Here is a 25,923-nt window from a genome sequence, read left to right as displayed (position 1 = left end):
TGGGGCCCGGGTACAGATAGAGACAAGGACGCACTGCAGCTCGCTGTTCTCACTTCGAGGTGTCAAATAATAAAGGCCAGATTAAATATGTAAAAGTGATCAAATAAGACGGGGCCACAGATGGAATACGGCCAGTCCTGTATACTGGGTGTAATCCTCAGTGTGTATGTATATATATATATATATATATATATATATATATATATATATATATATATATATATAGTATAATATAATATACTGTCTATATATATATATATATATATATATATATACACACACATATACAGTGCACAGTACCACTTCTCCTGTCCTGTATACTGGGTGTAATCCTCAGTGTGTGTATGTGTGTATATATATATATATATATATATATATATATATATATACACATACAGTGCACAGTACCACTTCTCCTGTCCTGTATACTGGGTGTAATCCTCAGTGTATATACATAAATACAGTGCACAGTACCACTTCTCCTGTCCTGTATACTGGGTGTAATCCTCAGTATATATGGACAGTGCACAGTACCACTTCTCCTGTCCTGTATGCTGGGTGTAATCCTCAGTATATATATATACAGTGCACAGTACCACTTCTCCTGTCCTGTATACTGGGTGTAATCCTCAGTGTATATGGACAGTGCACAGTACCACTTCTCCTGTCCTGTATGCTGGGTGTAATCCTCAGTATATATATATATATATATATATATATACAGTGCACAGTACCACTTCTCCTGTCCTGTATACTGGGTGTAATCCTCAGTATATATGGACAGTGCACAGTACCACTTCTCCTGTCCTGTATGCTGGGTGTAATCCTCAGTGTGTGTATATATATATATATATATATATATATATATATATATATATATATATATATATATATATATACAGTGCACAGTACCACTTCTCCTGTCCTGTATACTGGGTGTAATCCTCAGTGTATATGGACAGTGCACAGTACCACTTCTCCTGTCCTGTATGCTGGGTGTAATCCTCATTATATATATATATATATATATATATATATATATATATATATATATATATACACATTGCACAGTACCACTTCTCCTGTCCTGTATACTGGGTGTAATCCTCAGTATATATGGACAGTGCACAGTACCACTTCTCCTGTCCTGTATGCTGGGTGTAATCCTCAGTATATATATATATATATATATATATATATATATATATATATATATATATACAGTGCACAGTACCACTTCTCCTGTCCTGTATACTGGGTGTAATCCTCAGTATATATAAATACAGTGCACAGTACCACTTCTCTTGTCCTGTATACTGGGTGTAATCCTCAGTATATATGGACAGTGCACAGTACCACTTCTCCTGTCCTGTATACTGGGTGTAATCCTCAGTATATATAAATACAGTGCACAGTACCACTTCTCCTGTCCTGTATACTGGGTGTAATCCTCAGTATATATGGACAGTGCACAGTACCACTTCTCCTGTCCTGTATACTGGGTGTAATCCTCAGTATATATATATACAGTGCACAGTACCACTTCTCCTGTCCTGTATGCTGGGTGTAATCCTCAGTATATATAAATACAGTGCACAGTACCACTTCTCCTGTCCTGTATACTGGGTGTAATCCTCAGTATATATGGACAGTGCACAGTACCACTTCTCCTGTCCTGTATGCTGGGTGTAATCCTCAGTGTATATACGCATACATACACACTGCAACATTTCCCCCAGTAACCCCCACAGACCTCTTAGAACTGGAGCTGCCCCAGTCCTCCTGTGGGTCCTCCACCTTCTCAGTTGACCATCGCTGGCCCCGACGTGGGAAACTGACCCTGCCAAGCGTGATGAGACCACACAGATGCATGATTCCACTATCTGGAAACCTGACACATACTACTACTACCACTACTCTGTGTGTGACTCCTGAAGACTCTGTGAGTAGCGGTTCTCCTAAAGGTCCTGTCTCGAGCAGTCATAGTCTTATTCCATCTTATTGGTGGTCGTCCTCTTCTTTCCATTGCAGTTAGTTCTGTCGTTTCTCCCCCCTTCCTCCTGTCAGTGCTTTGTGCAATCCCTCTCAGTGTCTCACAGTCAGCCCCCTCTCGCTCCTCCTTCCCTCCTCTCCTTCTATTTCCTGTCATTCTTTATTTTTTTTCTTCTTTTCTGGAGCTCATCCAGAGACCAGAAAAACACGAGAGCTCAGTACAACCAGCTGAGTACAACTCCTCCGAGTGTCCGCTAACTCTTCCTTCTTCAGAACTCAAGCCTTGTCCTCCACAACTTGTCTGTCACTTCCTCGAGAAGCCACCCTTCAGACTCAGCAGGATCTTCACCATCATCACATCAGTCTTCTAGTGGACTCAGTGGCCTCAGGAGGGGGGGGGGGTCCGAACATCCCCGTAACCATTCCCTGTCCATGGCCTTGGAAGTACAAACTGGGCAATACAATATGGCTGCTCTACGGTCAACGTCAACTCGACGTCATCTTGTCCTACAACCATTGGGAAAGTTTTGAAAGAGTTTCCAATTTCTGAAAATTTCTTCTGCTGAATTTCTTTTTTTTTCTAGGCAAATTTTTTTTTTTTTTTTTTTCTTTTATTATTTCTAAACATGCCCCCTAAATTTCCATTTCATGGGAGCTGGAAGTCCTGTCTTCAGTAGGTTTTATTCATTCTCTCGAAACGCCGGAAAAGTCGAATTTTACGGATATTTTTGAGAATGTTCTGAAATTGCTGTTAACTTTTGTTCTGGAATTTAGAGATGTAGAGTAAGGTGCGCGTCGCAGTCATCCTATATATTGGCGTACTTGTAGAGAGGAGGGTGTGGGAGCGTAGAATGAGTTGGAAATAAGGAACGGAGCAATATCAATGTCTCACTGGAGTAAGAAAGGAACGGGCAGAGGTTCTCTGCTCCCGCTGCTACTCCTGGCGCTGGCACTAGGGGGCACCTCTCTTCTCCTGGCATCTCTGAATCTCCTGCTGACCACCACCTCCTGGGGGCAGAACCTGTGCCAAGGACGGGCACAGCAACAGAAGGTACGGCAAATGGTATACGTGATTTATCACAGGTTTAGCAAACAGTATCACACAGGACAGGATTAGATACAGCAGCTAAGCTGACAGTATCACACAGTGTATGGTTAGATACTGCACTGTATCCTGTATCTCTGGCTTAAATATAAATCTTCAGTACACAGTTGCACAGGATAGGATTGGACACAGTGTCACATCAGACAGTATCACACAATATAAGCTTAGATACCGTGCCCATCAGACTGTACCACACAGTGTATGTTTAGTTAGTATCACACAATGTATGCTTAGATACAGCACACAGTAGGCATTGGGTCACTATGACATATGATAGTTATAGATACATTAACTCAGCAAATAGTATCTCAGATGATAGGCTTAGATACATTATCTCAGAGGATTAGATACAGCAGACCAGTATTATGCACAACAGACTTTAGATAGAGCAGACAATATTTTAGTGGATTAACTTAGATACAGCAGACTATCGCAGTATCGCACATGATAGATTCGGATACCTTAGATTAGCAGATAGTAATTTAGATGATAGGCTGAGATACAGTAGATCATCAGACAGTATCACACATGATGAGATTATTTCGGGTAAATTAGCATACTGAATCCAAGATTATACAGATAGGTAGCTTAGATACAGCAAGTCAGCAGAGTATCCCACATGGCAGGTATAGCTACGGCAATGGGATTAGATGACAGCAGACATGATGGGATTAGATACAGCCTCTCAGGAGCAGAAGTATCACACAAGATAGGCTTAGATACAAGATGCAGCCATGATCATGGATGATAGCAGCAGGCAGTATCTAAGCCCTTGGTTGCCATGGTGCTCCTGTCATGCTGTCAGCCTGCTGTCAGCTGCCTATGGGGCCGGCTGGCTCTGGTCTGTAGTGAATTCCTCAGCTTATGGCCATTACATAACAATTTATGGTGGAGCCGTAATACTACTAACAGGCCGCGGCACGCTCCTGTCACCACACGGCTGAGATTATACATCAGACTACCATATCGGCTGGAGTGTCCCTTTAAGAGGACGAGTATTGGGCTCGGGGGAGCTGTATACATCTTTATGCAGTAATAGATACAGGTAGTTCAGTGTCAGGCTGCGCCTACCCACAGCCTTATAGTAGTCACATGCTAGGCCTCTAACCTCCCATCTCTCCGCAGCCCCTGCTGGTTCAGGGTCAATACACATACACAGATATAATGATGTATTCCATTAGAGAAGTGTCAGCAGAATTCTAAATGCACTCCGGAGTGTATAATGTGATGTAAATCTAACACTTATATGTAATTTATACTTCAGGTGCATCCACTGCAAGAGCCCAGCGCTGACACCCAGGTAAGAGGATGACCCCCTGCATGATCCCGGACTGTTTCCCTGCCCCCCATTGCTGCTGTTACACATACATGACTGGCGCCTTTCATTGGCCCAGCTCAGGGACAATGGGCTTCTATTTGCTATTGGACTGCTTATTGACCTTCAAGATAACTTAATTCATAGTCGAATTTTCCATCGAACAACGAATGATCTAAGAGGATGAAAATACAGCCTTGTCTGAATATGCCTTTGTATAGAGGGGCCCGGGGATTCAGAGAGCTCTGGGTCTCACATAATGTGCTAAAAGGCCTGAGAAAATTCCATACTTTATAAAGAATCAAAAATATTCTCCTTCTCCAGGACGCTCCTCCTCCTCCTCCCCTCTCGCAGCACAGAGTCTTAGGGTACTATTACACTATCCGGACGATTATCGTTACGTGTAATAAACACAACATCGTTGATATAGGTTTGGACCTATATATGTCGGGCACTGACCGCACATCGCTATCTGCAATAGCGGTGCGCGGCTGACGAGTTGCAAAGTGCATACATTACCTATCCATGGTCCAGGGCTCCTCCTGCGCTCTGCTTCTCCCCTTCTTCCCGGGTCCTGCGTGCTGCAGCTTCAGAGCGGCCTGTCTTAGCTAACAGGCCGCTCAGCCAAAGACAGGCCGCTCTGAAGCTGCAGTGCGCGGGACCCGGGGAGAAGCAGAGCGCAGGAGGAGCCCTGGACCATGGATAGGTAATGTATGCTGTATAAAGCAAGGGCTGCAAGGACATCGGTAACGATGTCCATGCAGCCCTTGTTAAACAATTATTGGGCCGTGTAATAGGCCCAGCAAACGAGTGTCGATCTAGCAGATTCACAGTTATTATCGGGCCCCCATCGTGCCATGTTATGGTACCCTTACAAAGAGATGAGCTGCAGCTGATTCTTCTTTTTTTTTCATTAACGATAAACGATTGCAAACCAGGACTTTTGGGAATTACCTCAAATCATTCAAGATAATACACGGAACGATAGTCGTCAACGATAGTTTGTCAACATTTGGCTGTATTCACACATTCCGTGTTCTGCACGGAACACGGACGTGGAATGCCTGTAACGGACTCTCCCCCGGCCCGGGCAGCATCTGTGATAAGATGCTGGGAGCGGGGGAACTGTACTGATATGCGCCGCACTGTAATGAAAGCTGATTCATTACATTGCGATGCATATCTGTAGAGTTCCCCCGCTCCCAGCATCTTATCACAGATGCTGCCCGGGCCGGGGGAGAGTCCATTACAGGCATTTCACGTCTGTGTTTCGTGCAGAACACGGAACGTGTGAATGCAGCCTTATAAAGAGTCTACAGCCAGGAAAAGAGGGATGAAGGCTGCAGGATGGCGCTAATGCTCTGGTAGCATCTATTCATAGGTGCCACCAGAAAAATTACGCTAGGGTAGGAGTGGAGTGCTGCTGTGCAATGTTTTGTGCAAAAACAGAAAAAAAAATCTCACATGATAAATCAGGCTAATAAAGTAGCTACATGAAACCATGCCCTCACCACAGCCCCTGGGAGTGAAAGAAATGAAAAATGGCGCAGCCAGCATAAACTGCTCAAAAATATGCTCAAAATATAAAGCCTTGATAAATGTTGCTTAAAATTTTATGCCGTGTACAAAAACACCAAATAAGCCAAAATAATGGCGCATAGAGAACGATAATGATAAGAGGATGTAGTATGATTTATGAATGCTTGTCAGAGTAACCTCTTCCAAATGGCTGCCCCAGGAGAGATTAGGAACCCCTATGTACTCAAGTCAATGCTGAAGTGTACAGGCCTATTACACTAGACAATTATCGGCCATACTTGGCAGATTTAACGCCTGGAGTCGTGGATCCACTGAACCGTCACTAGCGATGACACTACCTCACCAGGGAGCGGAGTCTAAGGGGCCGCTGGTTTTCACCAGAGCCCGCCGCAAGGCGGGATGGACTTGCTGCGGCAGGCGACCCCCAGGTCGCTACCCCTGGCTTGGTTGCTAGTGACGGCAGGCGAGGCGTGGCAGGAGCAGTAGGCAGGAGATTTTATAGGAGAGTGTGTGGGCAGCAACCAATTAGGGGCGGACTGCCCCTTTAACTCTGAGGCAGCCGGCGCGCACTCGCCCGAGGCGGGGGCGCGCGCGCCAGCACAGCGACGGACAGGAGCGGGGCGAGGTGAGGCGCCCCCAGGGGCCGAAGTGGCAGCAGCACCGGGTCCCTGCATGTGGACACCGGCGGCTGCAGGACAGGGTGAGGGGTTGCGGCGGTCCGGAGCGCGGGACGCCGACGCAGCCCTGACAGCAGATTACCGTCCGCTCGGGCTGATAATCATTTAGTGTGATAGTCTATGCTGAAAGGCAACAATAAGCAGTCATGCATGATGTTGGCTGATCGAGGTCCTTAAGCCTGCTGAAAGAGCACAATCTGTGCAGCCACGGTCCGCGATGTGTCGCTCTGTGTAATACAGTAGGAGTGGTGGCAGCAGACCAGCACTGACATCAACTGGCCGCCCTAACAATCTAAGGATCGTTCCAGCTCCCCCACCACTGTTTGTGTGTGTAATAGCACAAGCAGCAAGCGGAGACCAAGAGGCAAGCGAGCACAGAACCGACAGGTTGGCGCTCACTTTCCCTAGAACATTGTGCCGTATAATACGGCCTTAACAAAAGAATTATGCATAAGCGCTGGATGTACAGCCCAACAGTTACAGTTGTGTTTGTTCTACCAGTGGTCATTGCCTCAATCTAGTCCGCCTCTCGCAAAATGATCCATGACTAAAACAGAAAAATGCATCCACGAGTCCTCAGACATTTCTTGAGATCCCCAAAGATCTCTCTACTAGATCTCTTTCCTCAATTGTTGTACCGTTTTTCCAATTCCAATCAAACTTTAGTCCTCATTTCCATTATGACCAGTTTAAAGGAAAACCTTTTCATATTCTCCCAATTTTCACCTTCACTTAGGAGACTAATCTTGCATACTCTATAGTCATGTATCATCCTACTGGGTTCCAGGTCCACCTGCTGGTGCTGATCTCTCAACAAGACTGATGGTGGAAGCCTTGACCTTCTCAATGTATAATGATCTAAGATAGTCTTCATGGTCATGAGACTTGGTGTCCAATCAAATTAACAAAATATCTTTGGTTTCTTTTTAGATCTATTATCAGAATATATGGGAGAAACATCAACTTCTGTATCAGAAGCTGACAGAGGATAGGAGGCGTCACAGACGTTCAGGTAATGCCGTAGAATGGTGGAACCAAAATCCATTACTAGATATTTCAAAAGACCTTTGGTGTTTATACTGAACAGTTTGACCAATAAATTGAGCGTCACTCTAAATTGTCCAAAACGTGGAACATTATTGTAAGTTACCCAAACAGCTCAGATGAAATGTATCATTTTTATTTCCCTGGATTGAACTAAAAACTTTTTGTCTATTATAACGTGAGATTATGCACTAACTCTTCATATTCCTTTTCCAGCCAATGGAAACAGAAAAAATAAAAACAATAATCGGAAATCTTCTGCAATCACCGCAGCCCATTATGAAGGTAATACTTCAGAAATCTCATCCCATATGATTTAGTTTCCTATTTCTAGCTCAATGCCAATCTAGCATTGATCTTACCGCAAAGAAGGCGCAAGGAGGCTTGTCTAATCTAAATCCTTAACTGAAGGGGCGAAGAGAGAAAAAGTCCGGAGAAGTCCGGCTGGGGGGGCAAAAAAATCATTATTGGCAGGGGATGCATGGAAATTAAAAAAGACAATATGCTCACCTGTCCCTGTGCCCACATTGATACGCATCACTGGGCTCCCGTATCCCGCTGGGTGTCCTTTTCTCCCATTTTCTGGGTACGTCAAGACCCGGATTGAATGGCATCCGTTAACCAGGTTGTGACAAAGCCAGAGGGGAGCTAAGATGACAGCCAGCTGGGGTCCAGGAGTGGGACGAGGCACTGTGCTGGCTGGCACTGGGAGAGGTGAATACAACTTCTTTTTTATGTTTTCCCATCCCCAGCTCGGAATAATTTTTTTTTGCCCCACAACGTCTCAGGTCCGCTCAGCCACTCAGTGAAGGAGGCGGGATCCCGCCTCCTTCACTGAGTGGCTGAGCGGACCTGAGACGTCACGTCTCGGACCCGCGTCAGACACACGGAAGCTGCCGGGAGCCGGGCACCGGAGCTCCGCGATGCGGGAGCTGCTGCTGGTACCGGGGAGGTGAGTGGACGTCTTTTCTTTCAGCCACCTCCTCCCCGGCCAGAGCTAAAAATAGCCCCCACGCTGGAGTACCCCTTTAAAAGGTTACCTACTACTTATAAAGTTGGCCAAACTTGTGTCAGCAGTGTAAGTTGTATGGGGGCCTCCCAACTCTCCACTGACAGATAATGTTGACGTAGAGAGAACTCGGGCGTAATGTTCTTACAAGTTTTTATAACTGTATGGACAACTTGACATGAGTCAACTATGATTTAGCTTGTTTGCCAAAGCAAGTCTTGTGGAAAACAACTTATGCCCATGGTAGTCTCTGCTATCATGAGAAAAACAAGAGGATCCAAACTAGCCTTGCCACTACCTGACAGTTGCTGCTAACCTTGGACAACCATCCATGGCTACTGTCCAGTAATCAATACTGGAAGCACATGTGATCATAACATAAGAAGAAGCTCAGTGTACTCCATCTTCTTCCCACTGACCGGATCTCAATCCAGTAGAAGACCTTCCGCTGTTAAGTAATGAATGATTTGCCACATGGGATGGAAACCAACAAAGCTATCATGTTATTATGGGACACAATTTCTGTTATTGGCAAATCCAAGCTCAAAAAATGACAAAATAAAGTGGCTAGATTGACATAGTAAGGGTTAGGTGTAAGTGGCATTGATAGTCATTGCGCTCGTGAAACATCAATTGTCTCTTTTGTGTTTTTTAGTTAAAACAGCAAAAGGAGGAAATCAGATGAATGCAGGTAAGCCGATGATTGACGTCTGTCCCTCTTGTACCTTTGTATCGTATAAGGCTATAATCTTCTACTTTTGCAGATGACAATGGTACAATCCTCCACTGGACTGAAGTTCAACGAAATTCCACTAGTCCGGTCAGATATGATGATGGAAGGGGGGAGTTTATAGTCAACACCAAGGGACTGTTCTATTTGTATTGCCAGGTGAGAAGGATCTGTAACTCCTGGGCTCTGCTTCCTCTTTAAGTTTCCCCATTAATTAAATACATTTTCTTCACTTTATCCTCATTCACCTTCACTTCACGTCTACAACATCTTTAGTCATAATCCATTGGCATAAACCATCTTCATCCTTGTATGTAAGATCATTCATCATCTATGACTCACATCAGAATGATTCACATCAACTGTTCATATTCTAATATGTATAGCTATTAATTCTGTTAATGTCTAACCGTTTTTAAAGCTCTGAAACCTAACTTAGGGCCCTATTACACAGAGGATAATCGAGATAATCAGCTGATGACAACGATCATCAGCTTATCATAAGAGATTGAGACTTCGCTCAATTACAATGCCTGGGATGCCTGCGAGCTCTGCGGGCAGGATCTTCCAGGGAATTCAAGATACATTCCCTGGATTTACGCAGATTCCCGGGAGCGCAACTACGCTTCCGGGATCGTAGGCATCGCACTGGAGTGAGCGGCTTTTGGACTGAAAGTCCGAAAGTTCCGCTCATCTCTACTTATCATGTCATTAGGTCCGAAACCAAAATCCTCGGCCACCGACCATGCATCATTAGTGATGTGCGGCCGATGGCTAACAGTTGAATACATTACCTCCCCGAGCTCCCGATCTTCTCCTGCCCTCTGCTTTCTCCCTGGCTCTGATGAGAATAATCTAATATCCGCCAAATGTTGATTTCAGTGGAATAGGCAGACCTCATGAGTATGGGGCCTCCCAACTTCCCAGAGTAGGGATTGTCACCACACTGCAGTTGGGAAGCACGGTCTACGCAGGGAATATGGAAGCAGGGCTCCTAGAATAGAAAGGCATACAGCATACAGCAGCCCTTGGGAGTGATAGACACTTCTGACCACAAAAAGTTTGCTTTGGCATTATCCTATCTTTATATGATAACCTTTACAAGTCACGTTATTGGACTGCTCCTATTCCTCAATGTACCGCCATATTGAAGAATGCATTGACTTTCTCTTCACTGTCTTCTTTGTTCATGTATGGTCACTGCTGTCCATTCACTGGTCCTAGTCATGTTTTCCTATAACCCTTCTATCTCCTATCTAAGGTGCACTTTAATGAGGACAGAAGTAGCTACATCAAGTTAGATCTCCTTCTAGATGGCAACCTGATATTTCGTTGCTTGCAAGAATTTTCTGCCACTGCTGCAAGCGTCCATGACCCACAACTGAAGACCTGCAGTGTTTCGGGGCTTGTGGTCCTTCGTCCTGGGAATTCTCTCCGTATCAACACACTGCCCAAAGTCAGCTTGAGGGTAGAACGTTACCTCACTTACTTTGGCCTTTTCCAAGTTCATTGAGGTTTTAATCGGCAGTGGGTTAGGAAAACCAAGAGGACTTTCCATATTTTTGCCCATTATCACACCGTATATCTGGTTCCTGAGGTTGTTTACTTTGGAATGGACACCCGTCGTAACCTATCCTGTCTCTGCAGTGGGTACATAGACAATTCCACTCGTTGTATTCATAAAAAAATCATAACAAAAGATCCTTTTCAAGTTGAGAACAAAGATTACATTAGCAGCCACTGAAAATCCTGAGTCAACAAAAAGCAGAACTTTTAACAATGACTCCTTACGTGAAGAGAAGTAAAAATTCACAGGAAATATTACGTGTTTGCCGGAAACAGAGACCGTTGCAATGAAGCCAAACCAGAAAGCAGAACTTACATAACCACCCAGACTGGGAGCAGTTCAACCACACCACCAGACTAGATAGGAGATTTGTACTGTAAAGGATACACTCCATCCATGGCATTGTTACTACCAGAAACACGTTGTAGAACAGCTCTATGTCTTGCGTTAGATTATTGACTAGATTCCACGTGACCCATTGTGACTATATTGACCAGTTTTCCTCTCCTGGTCCAAGGCTGGATCAAGCTTCTCAATGACTGCAATGTCCATGACTTGTGTGTCTTGATAAACTCTTCTAAACCATAAAAATGTTTACCTATGCGTTAGATCTTCTTAGATGTCCTTAATATGATAAAGCTTCAAACTTGTCCTTCAAGTGAAAGGTTCTTCTCAGTTGGGTCACTGTCATAACTTTTAGATCTCTTGCCATTTTGTTTTTCAAAAAATTCCATAGACTACATTGAGGTCTACAAAGAGAACAAGCACCTTACTTATACAAATATATAACAGGATAACAGGGTTCAGTATATGTGCTTAACATTAGGGAGGTCAGGAAGTGGCCACAGGTCCAATGCTTGCAGCAAGTAGTCGACTGTTTGTATAATCCTTGGATTTCTATGTATTTCACTCCAACCCACTAACCTTATGGACTGTGTGAACTGTTCCTGAGCACTGACGATCTGTACAGGTCATAGACTTTATATATCACTGACCACTTTCCAATAAAAATATATTTTATACATGGGTCACTGTGCTGTTTAGCTATTGTACTATAATAGAATAAACAGTGTGTGTGTGTGTATGTATATATATATATATATATATATATATATATATATACATAGTACAGACCAAAAGTTTGGACACACCTTCACATTCAAAGAGTTTTCTGTATTTTACAGAAAACTCTTTGAATGAGAAGGTGTGTCTGTACTGTATATAAGGTTTGGTCTGTACTGTATATAAAAGCAGCTATTGTACTGAGGTACTATAATAAACAGTGTATATATAGTACCTATAAATAAATTTGTATTCGCCCAACTTCCTTAAAGAGGACCTGTCACCCCCCGTGCCGGGTTGACAGGCTCCCGATCCCCCGTTACAGCCCCCTATACTCACCTGATCCCGCGGGGTCCCGCTTTTGGATCCGGTCGGGTCACGGAGATATGAGCGCCCAAAGCCCGTGCGCGCGTGCTGACAGGAGAGTCCGACGCACAAAGAGAATGAATGGGGAGTCCGATGCTCCGTCATTCTCTATGGGCATCGGACTCTCCTGTCAGCGCGCGTCGGGCTTCGGGAGCTGATATCTCCGTGACCCGACCGGCTCAGGAAGCGGGACCCAGCGGGATCACGTGAGTATAGGGGGCTCTAACGGGGGGCCGGGAGCCTGTCACCCCGGCACGGGGGGTGACAGGTCTCCTTTAAAGGGGAACTAAAGCTTTAGCAGGGTCACAGTAACATGTCAAAAGTTCCGATCGGTGGGGGTGTGGGTGCTTAGAGCTGACTGCGAACTGATGGTTAGAACAAAAGGCGACAAAGACCGGCGTGAGCAATGTACGGTTTCAAAGAAAGTTCATGGGCTTTCGATTAATTTGAACACCACCTATACATGATATTACAAATGTCCTCTTAGAGGGATTTGGCCCCAAAAGCCATTCATCTCTATTTGCAGAATAGTGATTGCCTAATCAATGGATTGACATACAACGGGAACCCTGCCCCCCCCCCCCCCCCCCACACACACACACACTCATCCCTGTACCCTCCCAGTTGAAAGGAATAATGGCTGGATGAAGATAGCGGAGTACAGTGACTTTCATGGGAAACCTTTAAGGCTGGAATTTCCCTGTTTTCCGAACACTTTGTACCAGTTGACAGTAAATGCTTCCGGCAGCATAAGGTTGGCAATATTGGCACACCGCTATCATTAAAAGAGATGGCAGAATGGTTCTGAAGGTAAGTAGTTTGGTAAAATATAACTTTTATTGGTGCAATTAGAAGTCTATTACAACAGACAAACAGTAAGCTAGAACTGTGTCCCACATATTACCGCCATATCTGGTATGAAATATGCTGCCACTCACTGACCAAATACTGCAATACAATAAAAAAAATGAGATGTGAAGGCCATATAAGTCACCATGTAAAGTCCACATAATACTGCCAAATAATAGCTCACAAACTACTGTTATATCTAGTTGCCAAAATACACTAATATATAACAAATAATACATATACATTTCCACATAATCACTGTAAACAAGCCTTACTTCCGGTACACAAAAGTGAGTACAGCTCTGGAGTATAATACAGGATGTAACTCAGGATCAGTACAGGATCAGTAATGTAATGTATGTACACAGTGACCCCACCAGCAGAATAGTGAGTGCAGCTCTGGAGTATAATACAGGATGTAACTCAGGATCAGTAATGTAATGTATGTACACAGTGACCCCACAAGCAGAATAGTGAGTGCAGCTCTGGAGTATAATACAGGATGTAACTCAGGATCAGTAATGTAATGTATGTACACAGTGACCCCACCAGTGTTGCTTTTTCAATTACACCACTCAATAATCAATCAATTATTTCTCTTCAAGGGTCGCCTCTACAGGTCTGGTGCTTAGCTCAAAAAGTAGTATTAGGTGGCTGCTATTCAGATGTATGGAGCAGCTCTCCAGCCTGGTTCATCAAAGGGCATCCCAAGTTGTAGATCTTTTTCTGTATGAAGTCCATCCAAATACGGAGAAGGATTGTCTCCCCGAGGCAACCCTTGTTACATAGTTGACCTAGTTTACCATAACCGCTTAAATAACAGCGATGATTAGAGGTGTCGCACCCACATTGATCAGCTGATCACTGGGATGGCTTCAATCTAATAAGGATTTGTCCAAAGAATCCATCCCTTTCACCCAAAATTTTATCTAAAATCTGGTAAAACTATTGCCCCTATGGCACAGATCCGGACCAATTCTCCAAATGACTGTCATGAAATGTACTTATTCATGATTGTAACCGTAATACTAGTGGCCAAGAATTTTGTAGCAGTTTCTTAGAACTTCCAGCTGTCACATTAAGTTGGCATCAGTCCAGCTCCGCTTTCACCCACTCCATTGTCCCTACCAACTTGAACAATGGACCCTACTGAGCAATGGTCCGTACGGTGAACCTCCTTGTTCGCTCTGCACAGTGTACAGGCGTACAGCCTAAAGTTTACGCATGCTCGTTCCCCACAACCTTGGGGAGAGTCTTCAGACTGGGAGGAATGGCCAGGTGTGACTCGGAGACAGGGTGAGCGGCAAAGGAACAGGTGAGTTTCTGGCACCAGCAAATTTAGCAGAATTCCGTCAATGATTTTAGGCTGGGCCGGGATAGACACCAATCCATTCCGATACAAAAGTTATTTAACATATCTACAATTCCATTTTTCTCTCAAAAGAAAAAATAATACTTACCGACACTGTTGCCTCCTTCATGTTTCCATATGGCGTACGGTGCTGCCACTCCATTGAAAGGACGTCTACACTTGTTCTTCTGAGCTTATCCGAAGCTTACCGAAGTTATGTCACCGGCTTTTTGCCAGGAACAAATGTCTTGGACGTAACTTTTCCTTTCTCGGGGGAAAAAAAAAATTACCTGCTTTGCATGTTAGGGTTTTCCTGGTGAGTCACTTAACTCATCGCTCTCCATGGCTTTCATGGATTCATTCACAAGTAACGATGATTAACTCGACCTTATCACTTTAATGAGAGATAACCGGGAGGGGGAGGAGGTGGAAGCTTACGAAACGTCTTCTCTTATCCATAGTTACTACTGTTTGGCCAGTCAGCTCTCCTCAGCATCTCTGGTTTATAGCTGTATACGACTCTCTTCCTCATTCTCGGGCTGTCACTTTCTAGGACATCTCTCTGCACTCTATAATTTCGGGTAATCTCTTTTTTTTGTCAGTCACTTTCAGTTTCATTGCTCGATTTCTGACTTTCCCTCTTTTAGCTCGGTTTCTTTTTCTTTCATCATCTCTGGCACAATCCTTCGGTTCCACATCCTACCTCCTCTGCCGTACTGGCTTGTCCGGGAAAAATTACCAGAATTTTCACCAGATTATGATGCAATAATCCCATAATCTCCGGATCACTGTGCCCGCCCTGCTAAATAACCCTGTGCCTTTTGCCCAATTCGTCCAGTTGGTTGCAAGGAACGTCATGTCTCGTGCAGTGACAGTCAACGTGGTTCCAGGCCTGGCAAGGAGCATGTGGGGTGGCACAGGGTCTTGGTTAGGGATCCTTCTCTGCCTAATTGCATTGGTTTACCAGTCCTTACATCTCAGCAACCTGCAAAGAGAACTTTCTATACTTCAGAAGAGCAAGGAGCAATCCAGAGTGGAGGTAAGTGCCTTCTTGCAGGATCTTCTGATGTCTTCCTTAGAGGGTTAATCCTTGTTTTCTATTGTTCTTGCTAAGGCCTGTATACTGCAGATCCAAGTAAATAACAATGTATTTCTGGTCCACAGTACTGTGTAATTGCTATACTTATACAAACCACCCCGAATGTGTTGCCTTATCTAGGAATACCATAAAACTTCCCTGTAATGTAATCTATTTGTGTTAATAGGTCATCTTGAGCAAATATTAACTTATATTCACTTAATGGGAATGGACTTCAAATATTAAAGTACGAGGAGATTGTCTTAACCTTTAATAAACCTTTAAGGAAATATAATGGCAGAAGTGGGGAGCAGCCGGCAATTATAACTGTGCTAAACAGATTACAGTCTGCAGAGATATATAATAAAAAAAGAAAGAAAAAAAAAATTAGAATGTTAAAAATAACAATACATTATCATATAATGTAATGACTGGATTTATTATAATGTGCTTACTATATAATAGAACGAAAGGGATAGCTAGAAAAACAAGAATAACCTTAAAAACGAGAAAAATAACAACTACAAAAACAATAATAATAATGCCTTAAAATATGAAATTATTACTGGATGTAATATAATATTAATGCGATAAACTAAAAAAAAAAAACAGCAGCAAAAGCTATAAAAAAAAAAAATGAGAATACAAAAAGAAAATTGCTAGAAATGTAATAAAAACAGCAACAGCCACAAAGATTATTTTTAATGATAAATATCCAAATTATAATAAATTTAAATAATAAAGAATAAAAAAACATTTATTAAATAACCTAAAATAAAATTGATATATAGGGATATGTCAAAGATTTTGATCAGGTGGGTCTGAGTGCTCAAACCCCAACCAATCATTAGAAAAAGACCACAGGGCCCTATTCCACCGGACGTCACTTAGCATAATCGTTAACAATTAACGATCTCAAACGACCACTATTGTGAAATACCTGAAAACGTTCACTCATTTCCACGGAACAATAATCGTTACTTATGATCGTATTTGCGATTGTTTTTTCCTCGCTATTGCGTTCGTATCTACTGTGAACGACCGAACGATGCAAATGATCTGCGAACGTTTTGCGAACGAGCAACGATAAAAATAGGTCCAGGTCTTATAAAGCGATCAACGATTTCTCGTTCGGTCGTTAATCGTTAACTGCTATTCAAAGGAACGATTGTCGTTGAGATTCGAACGATTTAACGATATTCTGAACGATAATCGTCCGGTGGAATAGGGCCCTAAGGCTATTTTCACACAACGTCAAAACGGCCATTTTTGTTGGACAAGTGCCACTTTCTTATTACAGTTGTTATTATACAAACAACATTTGTTATAGAATAACGTCCGTCGTTAAATGGACATTCAATAAAAACGCCCATCCCTTTGACAGTGTGTGAACATAGCCTTAAAGTGTTCTTCCCCCGGCTCTGTGCCACAAAACCATGATGGTCTCATAAAACATACCTATGGGACTGTCAGAAAGAGCGGGAAAAAGCAGTCACATGCTTCAACGCGTTAGTTCTAGAAGTCTGATGCAAACCCGAACTGATAAAAACTTTTGACTTGTTCCTGAGAAAGTTTTTTTTTTAAAACTCCAGGTATAACTAGTAAAATATAAAATTATTAATATATTTTTCCATATTAGAAAGAAACAAGATGTGGAGGAGGCCTTAAAGGGAAACTGTCAGCAGAATTTTGGACATCAAACCAGCTACATGCTACTATACTATTATATTATACTATACTGTTATAATTGCTCATTTTACTAGAGGCACAAGCGTATAAAACTACAGCACGATACATACCAGTAGACATCTGGGCGGTGCTATAGTGGTGACTAGTTCTGGCAGGTACGATGCTTCAGACATTAAGTCAGCACTAGTTTGCTGAGCGAGACCTCAATCCCAGGGCACCGATGGGGTCACAAAGGAGGCCCCATCGCTCAATCCTCTGTGCTATTAATTGTGCCATTTTGGAGGCTAAGCTTCAGATGTTCCTCATAAGGCGGTCGTGCACTGGACCATGTCCCATTGAGAGAGTCGATAAGCTTTCTGCTAATGCTTTTATGAACCACAGGTTTAGAGCAGGTTTAATGCGTTAAAAGAAAAACTGGCAATATTAATATTTTTTCAAATTCTATCCAAACATACACTGATGTAAATGTCAAGGAAATACTAAAGCAATACTGGGGTCAGAAGAGGAGGGTAGAGGGGTAGAGTCATCAAAACGCAGTAGAGGGGGCACAAATTATTAGCAGTGTGTGGTTAGGAGGTAATACAGGACAGCACTTGAGGGTTCCTCCGTTCCAATGGTGAACATGCAATGCAAGTGTCACAGCCCAACGCTGCTTCCCGTTCAGCTGCCCAGACGCCAGCGGCCCCTTAGACTCCACTCTCTGGTGCGACTTACACCATCACTAGTGGCAGTCCAGTGGACTTCGGTTCTTACGGTAATAAATACAGAAAACAATGAGTTAACAAATAAGAAGTATGTCTGGGTATACACGTTAGATATTTGCCGAAATCAGAAACACTGGGAATTGGGTGAGAGCCGAGGGGGAGAGAGGGATGGGGGAGAGAAAATAACAAACAAGTGAACTCACCGGTCCCCGTGCGCTGCTATGAGGTCCTGTTCTCCACTGCCAGCTGTCATCTTCAGCTGGAAACTGGACACGTCACGTACCCGACTCTTCCAGCTGAAATGTCACAGCCCGTCTGAGCAATTGCCCGGTCAGCCAGTCAGTGTCTGGAGCCATGTCCCGCCCAAGTCACTGATCGGCTGAGCGGATAAGCACTCTACAGGGCAGGAGGATAGATGAGTTAACATTGTTTATTATTCCCCCCCCCCCTGTATTTTTACACTTTTGTGGAACTTCCCCTTTAATTTTATTAGAAGGGAGAAAAGAAACATTAATATATATAATATAATTGTGCATTGCCCACACCAGTAGTCGTCTTGGTGCTGCTGCAGTGGTGACTAGTCCTGGTGTCCTTGCAGATAGTACACCTACTCAGCTCTGATTGAGCTCCCGCTTGGCACTTGTTGCCTCTGCTAGCTTGGCCAAGGGTGACCTCGATGGCCGGGCACTGGTGGGCTGATAGAGGATGCCCCCTCCCTCTGTCAAACCACTTAGGTGCTGTGATTATTGACTCTGCCATTTTGGAGGCTAAGCTGCAGATGGGTGGTCATACACAGGAGTCGATAAGCTTTCTGCTAATGCTTTATGAGTCACTGGTTTACAGCAGGTTTAATGCATTAAATGAGAACTGGCAAGACTGCTATTTTCTTTCCATTCTTATTTAAACAAACATTAATGTCAATTTCAGGTAAAGAGGCCGCGTGCTTTATAAGAGCGCCATTTCATTTCATTTCTGGTGCTTGTCTAGGTGTATCTGGTACGACGCTAAAACATACAACAAAGCTGGGCGATAGCGAGCTGGGGTCAGTACGATGCAGTACAGGGGCAAAAACTACTGGTTAGGCTGGGTTCACACTACGTTTTTTTCATTCATTTTTTTAAAAAAAACGGATGCATGTGTGTGCATTTGTTTTGATCCGTTTTTCCATTGAACTCCATTATAAAAAAAAAACAGATCAAAACTGAGGTTGACTACGTTTTTGTGTACGTTAAAAAAAAAAAAAATTTTATAATGGAATCCAATGGAAAACCAGATAAAAATGGATGCACAAACATGTATCCGTTTTTTTTTTAAATGGAATCCAATGGAAAAACTGATCAAAATGGAAAACAAACATATTGCAAAAATGTAGTGTGAACCCAGTCTTAGAGGAAGCTCGAGGTTGGCATATGTGGGTCCCTCTATTCTACGAGCATGAAGTGTTATAAATACGGAGAACAATGGGTCAAAGATGAGATTATAAGCTTTTACCCCAGGGATGGGGAACCTTTGGCCCTCCAGCTGTTGCAAAACTACAACTCCCATCATGTCTGGACAGCTGAAGCTAAAGCTGTCCAGACATGATAGGAGCAAGCAGCAGTAAGAAAATTAATGAACTGATTTTTTTATTACCAATTTTGGAAGTCAGAAAATTCCACAGATTAGTAAATTACTTTTACTAAAAAATCTCCAGTGTTCCAGAACTTATCAGCTGCTATATGTCCTGCAGGAACTGGTGTATTCTCTCCACTGTAGGAATGTCCATCCGAGCAATGGTGGTTCCAGTATTCTGAGATGGTGGTGGCTGTACTATCTCCCTACTAGGTCTACCAGAAGGATTCTCTGTGCAATGATTCTCCAAGCAATGATGCTTCCAATGTCATGGGAACCATGACGCTGCCCACGGTATCATCTCCTCACTTGATCTACCTGAAGGACTTTCTGATCAATAATGTTTCCAATATCCTAAAAAGGTGGTGGCCGCATTAGATTCTTACTCCAATGGGGTCCACATGTAAAGGTCCCATTACATGAACCGATTATCGGCCACATTTGGCCGATTATTGGCCATTATAGCCGATAATCGCTTTGTGTAATAAAAAGCAACGATCAGCTGACATGCACGATGTTGGCTGATCGTTGTTTCTCAACGTCTTTCGACATGTTGAAAGCATAACAACGTTCTGCTGCTGTCGCTCCGTGTAATAGGAGCGACCCCGTGGTCACCATCCTCCCCACTTACCCACACGCTGTCGGCGCGTGTAACAGCATTGGCAGCGAGCGGGAAACAAGGAGCAAGAGAGCGCTAACCTGACAGGCCTCAGCTGCTTAGTTAGTTACTCTCACTTTATACAACTCGGAATGATCGCTAGATTGTTTGTGAAGCCCCTCGCTTTAGTCAGCTGTCGGCCGCACCTCCTCTATGATATGGTGAGATGTGCAGCCTACAGCTGTTGACAGAACGGCCCAATCACCTGACAACCCAGCATTGACTCATTTTCCGGCTAATCGCTGGCCCTATTCAATAGGGTGACATCGGTAATTATTTGTTTGGTAGATTACTGGGCCACGTAATAAGGCCCCTACTGGCTGACAAGTTGGCCAGGACAGCAATGTCGAGGATGACTTACTGTTGCCTTTACCTTACAGGTGAGAAAGTTCTGGGAAAATCAGCTTTGCTCTCGTCAGAAGAGAGACGTCCCGGGGATGAAAAAACGAAGACACATCGGTGAGATGACATGGTAGATGTTTTTGCCTCGTGCCCATGCTCTTCCTCGTGATCCCATTGTTCACGGTTGAATATTTTTTTCCTCGTTTCATTCTTCCCCTTGGCACACAGAGGACATTGTGCAGCCATCAAATATAATGAATTTCTCAGCAAGTAATATGTATTGTTATAGGGACACTGAAATAGCTGGTCCTGCCATCAATTCATCACATAAGATGTTTCCGTGTCCTGGTGCCAAATATTAAAAAGATTGCACGGGTTACGTGAAACAGTATAGTAAGCGTCCGCATTCTCACGTTATATCGTTCCGTTTCTTGCAGGAAATCGTTCTGTGCTTCACCTGGTGCCACAGTCCATATTTTCCAATGGTGAGAACTCCCCGCGTAACTCAAAGTGTCTGCCCCAATCTGTTGCCTTTTCATTTTTTACTCTCACACGGCTTGGTTTTACGTAAAAGCTTTGAACGCATATGGACATCATAGAGGGAAGTCTCTCTATTAGCCAGAACGAAGATCAACCTAGATATTAGTCTGCAGGCTGGTCCGATGGGAAAGTCTCTCCTCCAGAATGGTCTGTCGGATTTGGTTGTGGTTTGGTATGGATCTACCACTGTCTCCATCTGTCTTGTAGCTGTTTGTTTTTCTGCTTCACCTCTTCGATAGAGAAGACCTTCTCATAATACGTCTAAAATAAGATATGCTTTCATTTAGTATCCAAAGTAGATGATGTTGTCTTTACAAAGAGAACACCAGCTGGTAACTACCTAGCTACAACCTCACACCACCGGACCACCCCTGCCAGAGATCTGTAGTTTCGCAACAATTTGGGGGCCATTGGTTGAGGACCAATATCTTAAAATATTAAATGCTCAATAATGAATCCTCAATTTTTTTTTATTTCTTTGTTGTCTTAGTCTCCCAGGACCAAACAGAAATCACATGGAACGTGTCCCTACAGGAAGGTAAATCTCTGAAAGCTGAAGGTAAAAGTGTACAAGTCAAGCACTCTGGGATATACTCAATTTACAGCCAGGTGTGTGGTACAAATAGCCAGAATCTTCCTACTATTCTCCCTTAGTATTCTGTTTCTTAGTCTGTTTGAGTCTCGTAGCCTGTTCCAGATCAGGGGATCAGGCAAATCTTGATGCTCAGGCCTGGATAGTTAATTGGTTAGGCCTCATTCACACGTTCAGTAATTTTATAGGTCTGTTAATTGTACTCCATGATTCGTGAAAAATCCGTAATTGCATCCCTATCTGCAAAAATGTTGAACTGGTAAAAAGAAAAACGTAACTAGTTTGCTTAGATTTGATCCGCATTTTTCACAGACGTCATGGACGCGACATCTGTGATGTCCGCAAAAAACACAGATCCCATAGGCTTCTATTGGTAATCCGTACCGCAATCAGAATCCACACTAGGACATGTCCTACTTTTTTGCGGTACGGATTGCGGATCTGCAATGGAATGGACTGTGTGAATAGCCCCAAAGGAATCAATGGGCAATAACTTTGTGAATAAGGCCTAAGCCTTTCAAAGATCCAGGGGCTACGCACTTTGGAAAGACTTTGCTATGTTTAGCTACATCTGTCCAAGTGTCTCTGGTGACTTTCTGCTTCCATGTTCTTGACCTAATTTACTTTTTCTTTCTCGATTGCTGTTTGTATTATCCATATTTTTGTATGTGGAATTGGCTGAATTGTGCGTCAGTTTTTCCCCTTGCAATTTTCAGTTTTTTTGCCCCAGTTTGTGTACCTTTTTCGGACAGTTTAGCTTAAGGCCGTCATACACCTTAGCGGCAGGTTCAGCTGCCATTCTATGGTGTATACAGTTATGATAACTATGGAGCCCACAATGATAACACCTTAGCGGCAGGTTCAGCTGCCATTCTATGGTGTATACAGTTCTCTCGAACAACCACCGAGAGATGACAGGGGTTGGGCGTGACAGTAAATCACTGCCTGACCCTTTTGTTTAGGGAGAGAGAACCCATAGCAAAAGCTCTCTCGCTGCTGCTTACCCCTCCCCAGAGAGAACACATGAGCGCTCAGCCATGGCAAACGTTCCTGTATGAAGGCAGGACGGGAGGTAGAGATAACCAATGGCTTCGCGATCATTTGCCTTGTTTTAGTTTAAAGTTTAGGGAAGGCTATAGGGAAAGATTAGGGATAGTTAACTTTGACCTAGTCCTGTGTTTGTCATTGTTTTGTCATCTTCTGTTTCATTCCTGGCTGCTATCATTACTATTTCAATGTATCACGATTTGATCCACCATCTCCATCTCCAGTCACGAAGAGGTGAGTTGCCATCTCGTTCTTGTTACATTCCGACATTGCACTTATATGTTTTTTTTCTTGCGACTGCCTGCTGGTCATTCTACTCTGCTCTTCTGTAACTTTTTGTGGTATCAGAGTACCAGGAGCCACAGTTAGGACCCAGGAAAAGGGGCAGCTAAGGATGAAGGCCGTTTCTGCAATCTAGGGACCATCCAGAGTGATTACAGAAGGATACCACCCACTTCACGTCTTGATATGATCCATTCTTCTCTGTCTCTCTCCAAATCAAAGTTCTGTGTCCTTTATTCAAAACTAGGTGTTTTACAAAGATACAACGTATACCATGGGTCATATAATATTACGAAAGAAAGATGGAGACTCGGAAGACAGCGAAATCCTTCTCAGTTGCATTCAAAGCATGCCGGGGGAAAAAATCCTGGCCTTTAACACTTGCTACACGTCAGGTAAGACTCTCGTCTTCTTAAAGTGATTCAGTAAGACTTGGATATGTTCATCACCCTTGGAAACATTCTTCTCCTGAGTGCTATATCGTCAGACCCTTACCTGGCCATGCTTAGACTTAAGATTTGAGGCGCGCTTAGTAAGTATGTCTTGTTCAGTGTTATCATCATATCCCCAAGTACGGACTGCAGTCCCTAGGACTGCTGAGGCAAGTAGACAGGGTCAGCCGGTGGGATTAGGTTAGGGCTCACTGTCTGTGTCCTTCCCCACCCTTTTCAGGCTTCCCTACCTATGGTCGTGTCACTTATCTTGTTGTATTGGTCTCCAGGTTTCTCCACCTCACTTGATCATTAAAGAGGTTATCCAGACTTATTTCTTTCAAATTATTTCTTGTAATTTACTTCTATTTAAAAATCTCCAGTCTTCCAGTACTTATTAGCTGCTGCATGTCCTGCAGGAAGTGGTGTATTCTTTTTTTTTTTTTTTTTCCGATTCAGAAATTTTTTATTAAGAATTTTTTAAAGGGGATACAGAAACAAGGAGAAAGGGCACAGACCATAATCAATGTTGAAAACAATAAAAAAAAAAAAAAAGACAAAAAAGAAGGAGGGGGGGGGGGGGGGGTTAGGGGAAAGAAGAAAAAAAAAAGGGGGGGGGAAAGAAAAGGGAGGGGGGAGCAAAAAACTACACATACTACAAGGAGGAGAAGAGTAAGGAGGGGAGGGAGAGGGAAGAAGAAGGGGGGGAGGGGGGATAGGTATACACCTACCTCAAATAGGGTCAGTAGCAGGGATCCGAGCGGGAAGTGGTGTATTCTTTCCAGTCTGACACAGTGCTCTCTGCTGCCACCTCTGTCAGGTCAGGAACTGTCCAGAGCAGTAGTAAATTTCCATAGAAAACCTCTCCTGCTCTTGGACAGTTCCTGCCTTGGAATGGGTCAGGAACGCAGAATTTTTGCTACCTGACCCTTTTGTTCTTGGAGGGATAAACCAGCGTCATAGGTGCGGACAGTTGTTTGAAGGTATATGTCCACCTTTACCTGCAAAAAAAAAATCAAAAAAAAAATCAAAGAAACTCTTTTACCCCTGATCTTGGTGTATAAGTACCATACATGTTGATCACTCCACTTTAAGATGTTCCATAATTATGGTTCGTGCACGGATGATGTGCTATGGTTTGGAGTTTGGAATAATGAATGATGAAGCCGGGAGCTCTGAAACTGTTTAAATCTTTGCGCTACTGTACTGAAATTCTGTGCCAGTGCAGTAGCGCGAAGATCCTGTCCCTTATTATGATTGATGATGCCGGGAGGTCCAAACTCCTTTCCATAGCACATCGTCCCTATTTACAGACGTGTGAATGCCGCTGAAGACGCACTACAGCGCGAGTGTATATATATCTGAGATGTGTATTCTGCTTTCTCTCAGGAGTTTTCCGGCTGCACAAGGGACAAACTATCACCCTGGTAATACCGCGGAGGAATGCTAGTCTGGAGATCAGCAGCCAAGCCACATTTCTTGGGATCGTCAGATTGTAGTCGTCCCTGCCAGATGCCGCAGGACTGTAAACCTTCTGCCAAAACCGAAATATTTATAACGCCGAAAAGACACCGGATCCTTAACTCCAGGGTCACAAAAATACATATAATATATTCCTCCCCTCGAAGGGTGACAAAACGAGCATCTACTGATAGCGGCAGAAGGGAGCTTGGGGTCCGCTACTATCCCTGCGGGGGTCCTATAAAGCCTTAGTATGCTCACATTACCCTGTTATTTATAGCACTACAAATAATATTCTATTGTATATTGTCTTTTACTCTATGTTTTTCTTTTATTATAATAAAATACAGAACAGAAAGCTTGCTCCTTGCTCATTGTTTAGGTATTGATGTATATCTTGAGGCCAAGATGGAAGTTAAGAGTTTTACGATATCATGTAGACCGGGGGTGTCCAACTCAAATACACAGTGGGCCAAAATGTAAAAATTGGACAAAGTCGCGGACCAACCATGATAATTATTGAAGCGCGAATGCCGTGGTGCTGGCACTGTCAGAGTAGTGTGCGTTGTTCCTGGCACTGTCAGTGGTGTGCGTCTCCCAGCCCCGGGCACTATGATAAATGACATTATAAATTCCTATGACATGATTAAACCCCAACCCATATAATAGCCAGTCCCCCAAAAATTGCCCCACATATTAGCCAGCCCTCCAATAGTGCCCAAATAGTAGCCAACCCTCCCCAATAGTCTCATATATAGTAGCCAGTCCTCCCCCATAGTCTCTTACATAGTAGCCAGTCCTCCCCCATAGTCTCTTATATAGTAGCCAGCCCTCCACCATAGTCTCTTATATAGTAGCCAGCCCTCCCCCATAGTCTCTTAT

The 25,923-nt window shown here is 43.5% G+C and overlaps 1 protein-coding gene across 1 annotated transcript; it reads left to right on the top strand.

Annotated features, from left to right (window-relative positions):
- Positions 1-2,152: 2,152 nt before the first annotated feature.
- Positions 2,153-25,386, top strand: LOC138785119 (uncharacterized). Its single transcript, XM_069960698.1, has 13 exons — positions 2,153-3,043; positions 4,362-4,397; positions 7,559-7,640; positions 7,889-7,957; positions 9,337-9,372; positions 9,446-9,570; positions 10,673-10,915; positions 15,382-15,645; positions 20,727-20,805; positions 21,126-21,173; positions 21,719-21,837; positions 23,397-23,544; positions 24,970-25,386. The coding sequence occupies exons 1-13, from the start codon at positions 2,876-2,878 to the stop codon at positions 25,077-25,079; spliced, it is 1,527 nt and encodes a 508-aa protein (XP_069816799.1). The 5' UTR covers positions 2,153-2,875; the 3' UTR covers positions 25,080-25,386.
- Positions 25,387-25,923: the final 537 nt, after the last annotated feature.

Source organism: Dendropsophus ebraccatus, chromosome 1 (assembly GCF_027789765.1).
Source record: "Dendropsophus ebraccatus isolate aDenEbr1 chromosome 1, aDenEbr1.pat, whole genome shotgun sequence".
Taxonomy (NCBI): domain Eukaryota; kingdom Metazoa; phylum Chordata; class Amphibia; order Anura; family Hylidae; genus Dendropsophus; species Dendropsophus ebraccatus.
This window is presented reverse-complemented; position numbering and strand designations above follow the sequence as displayed.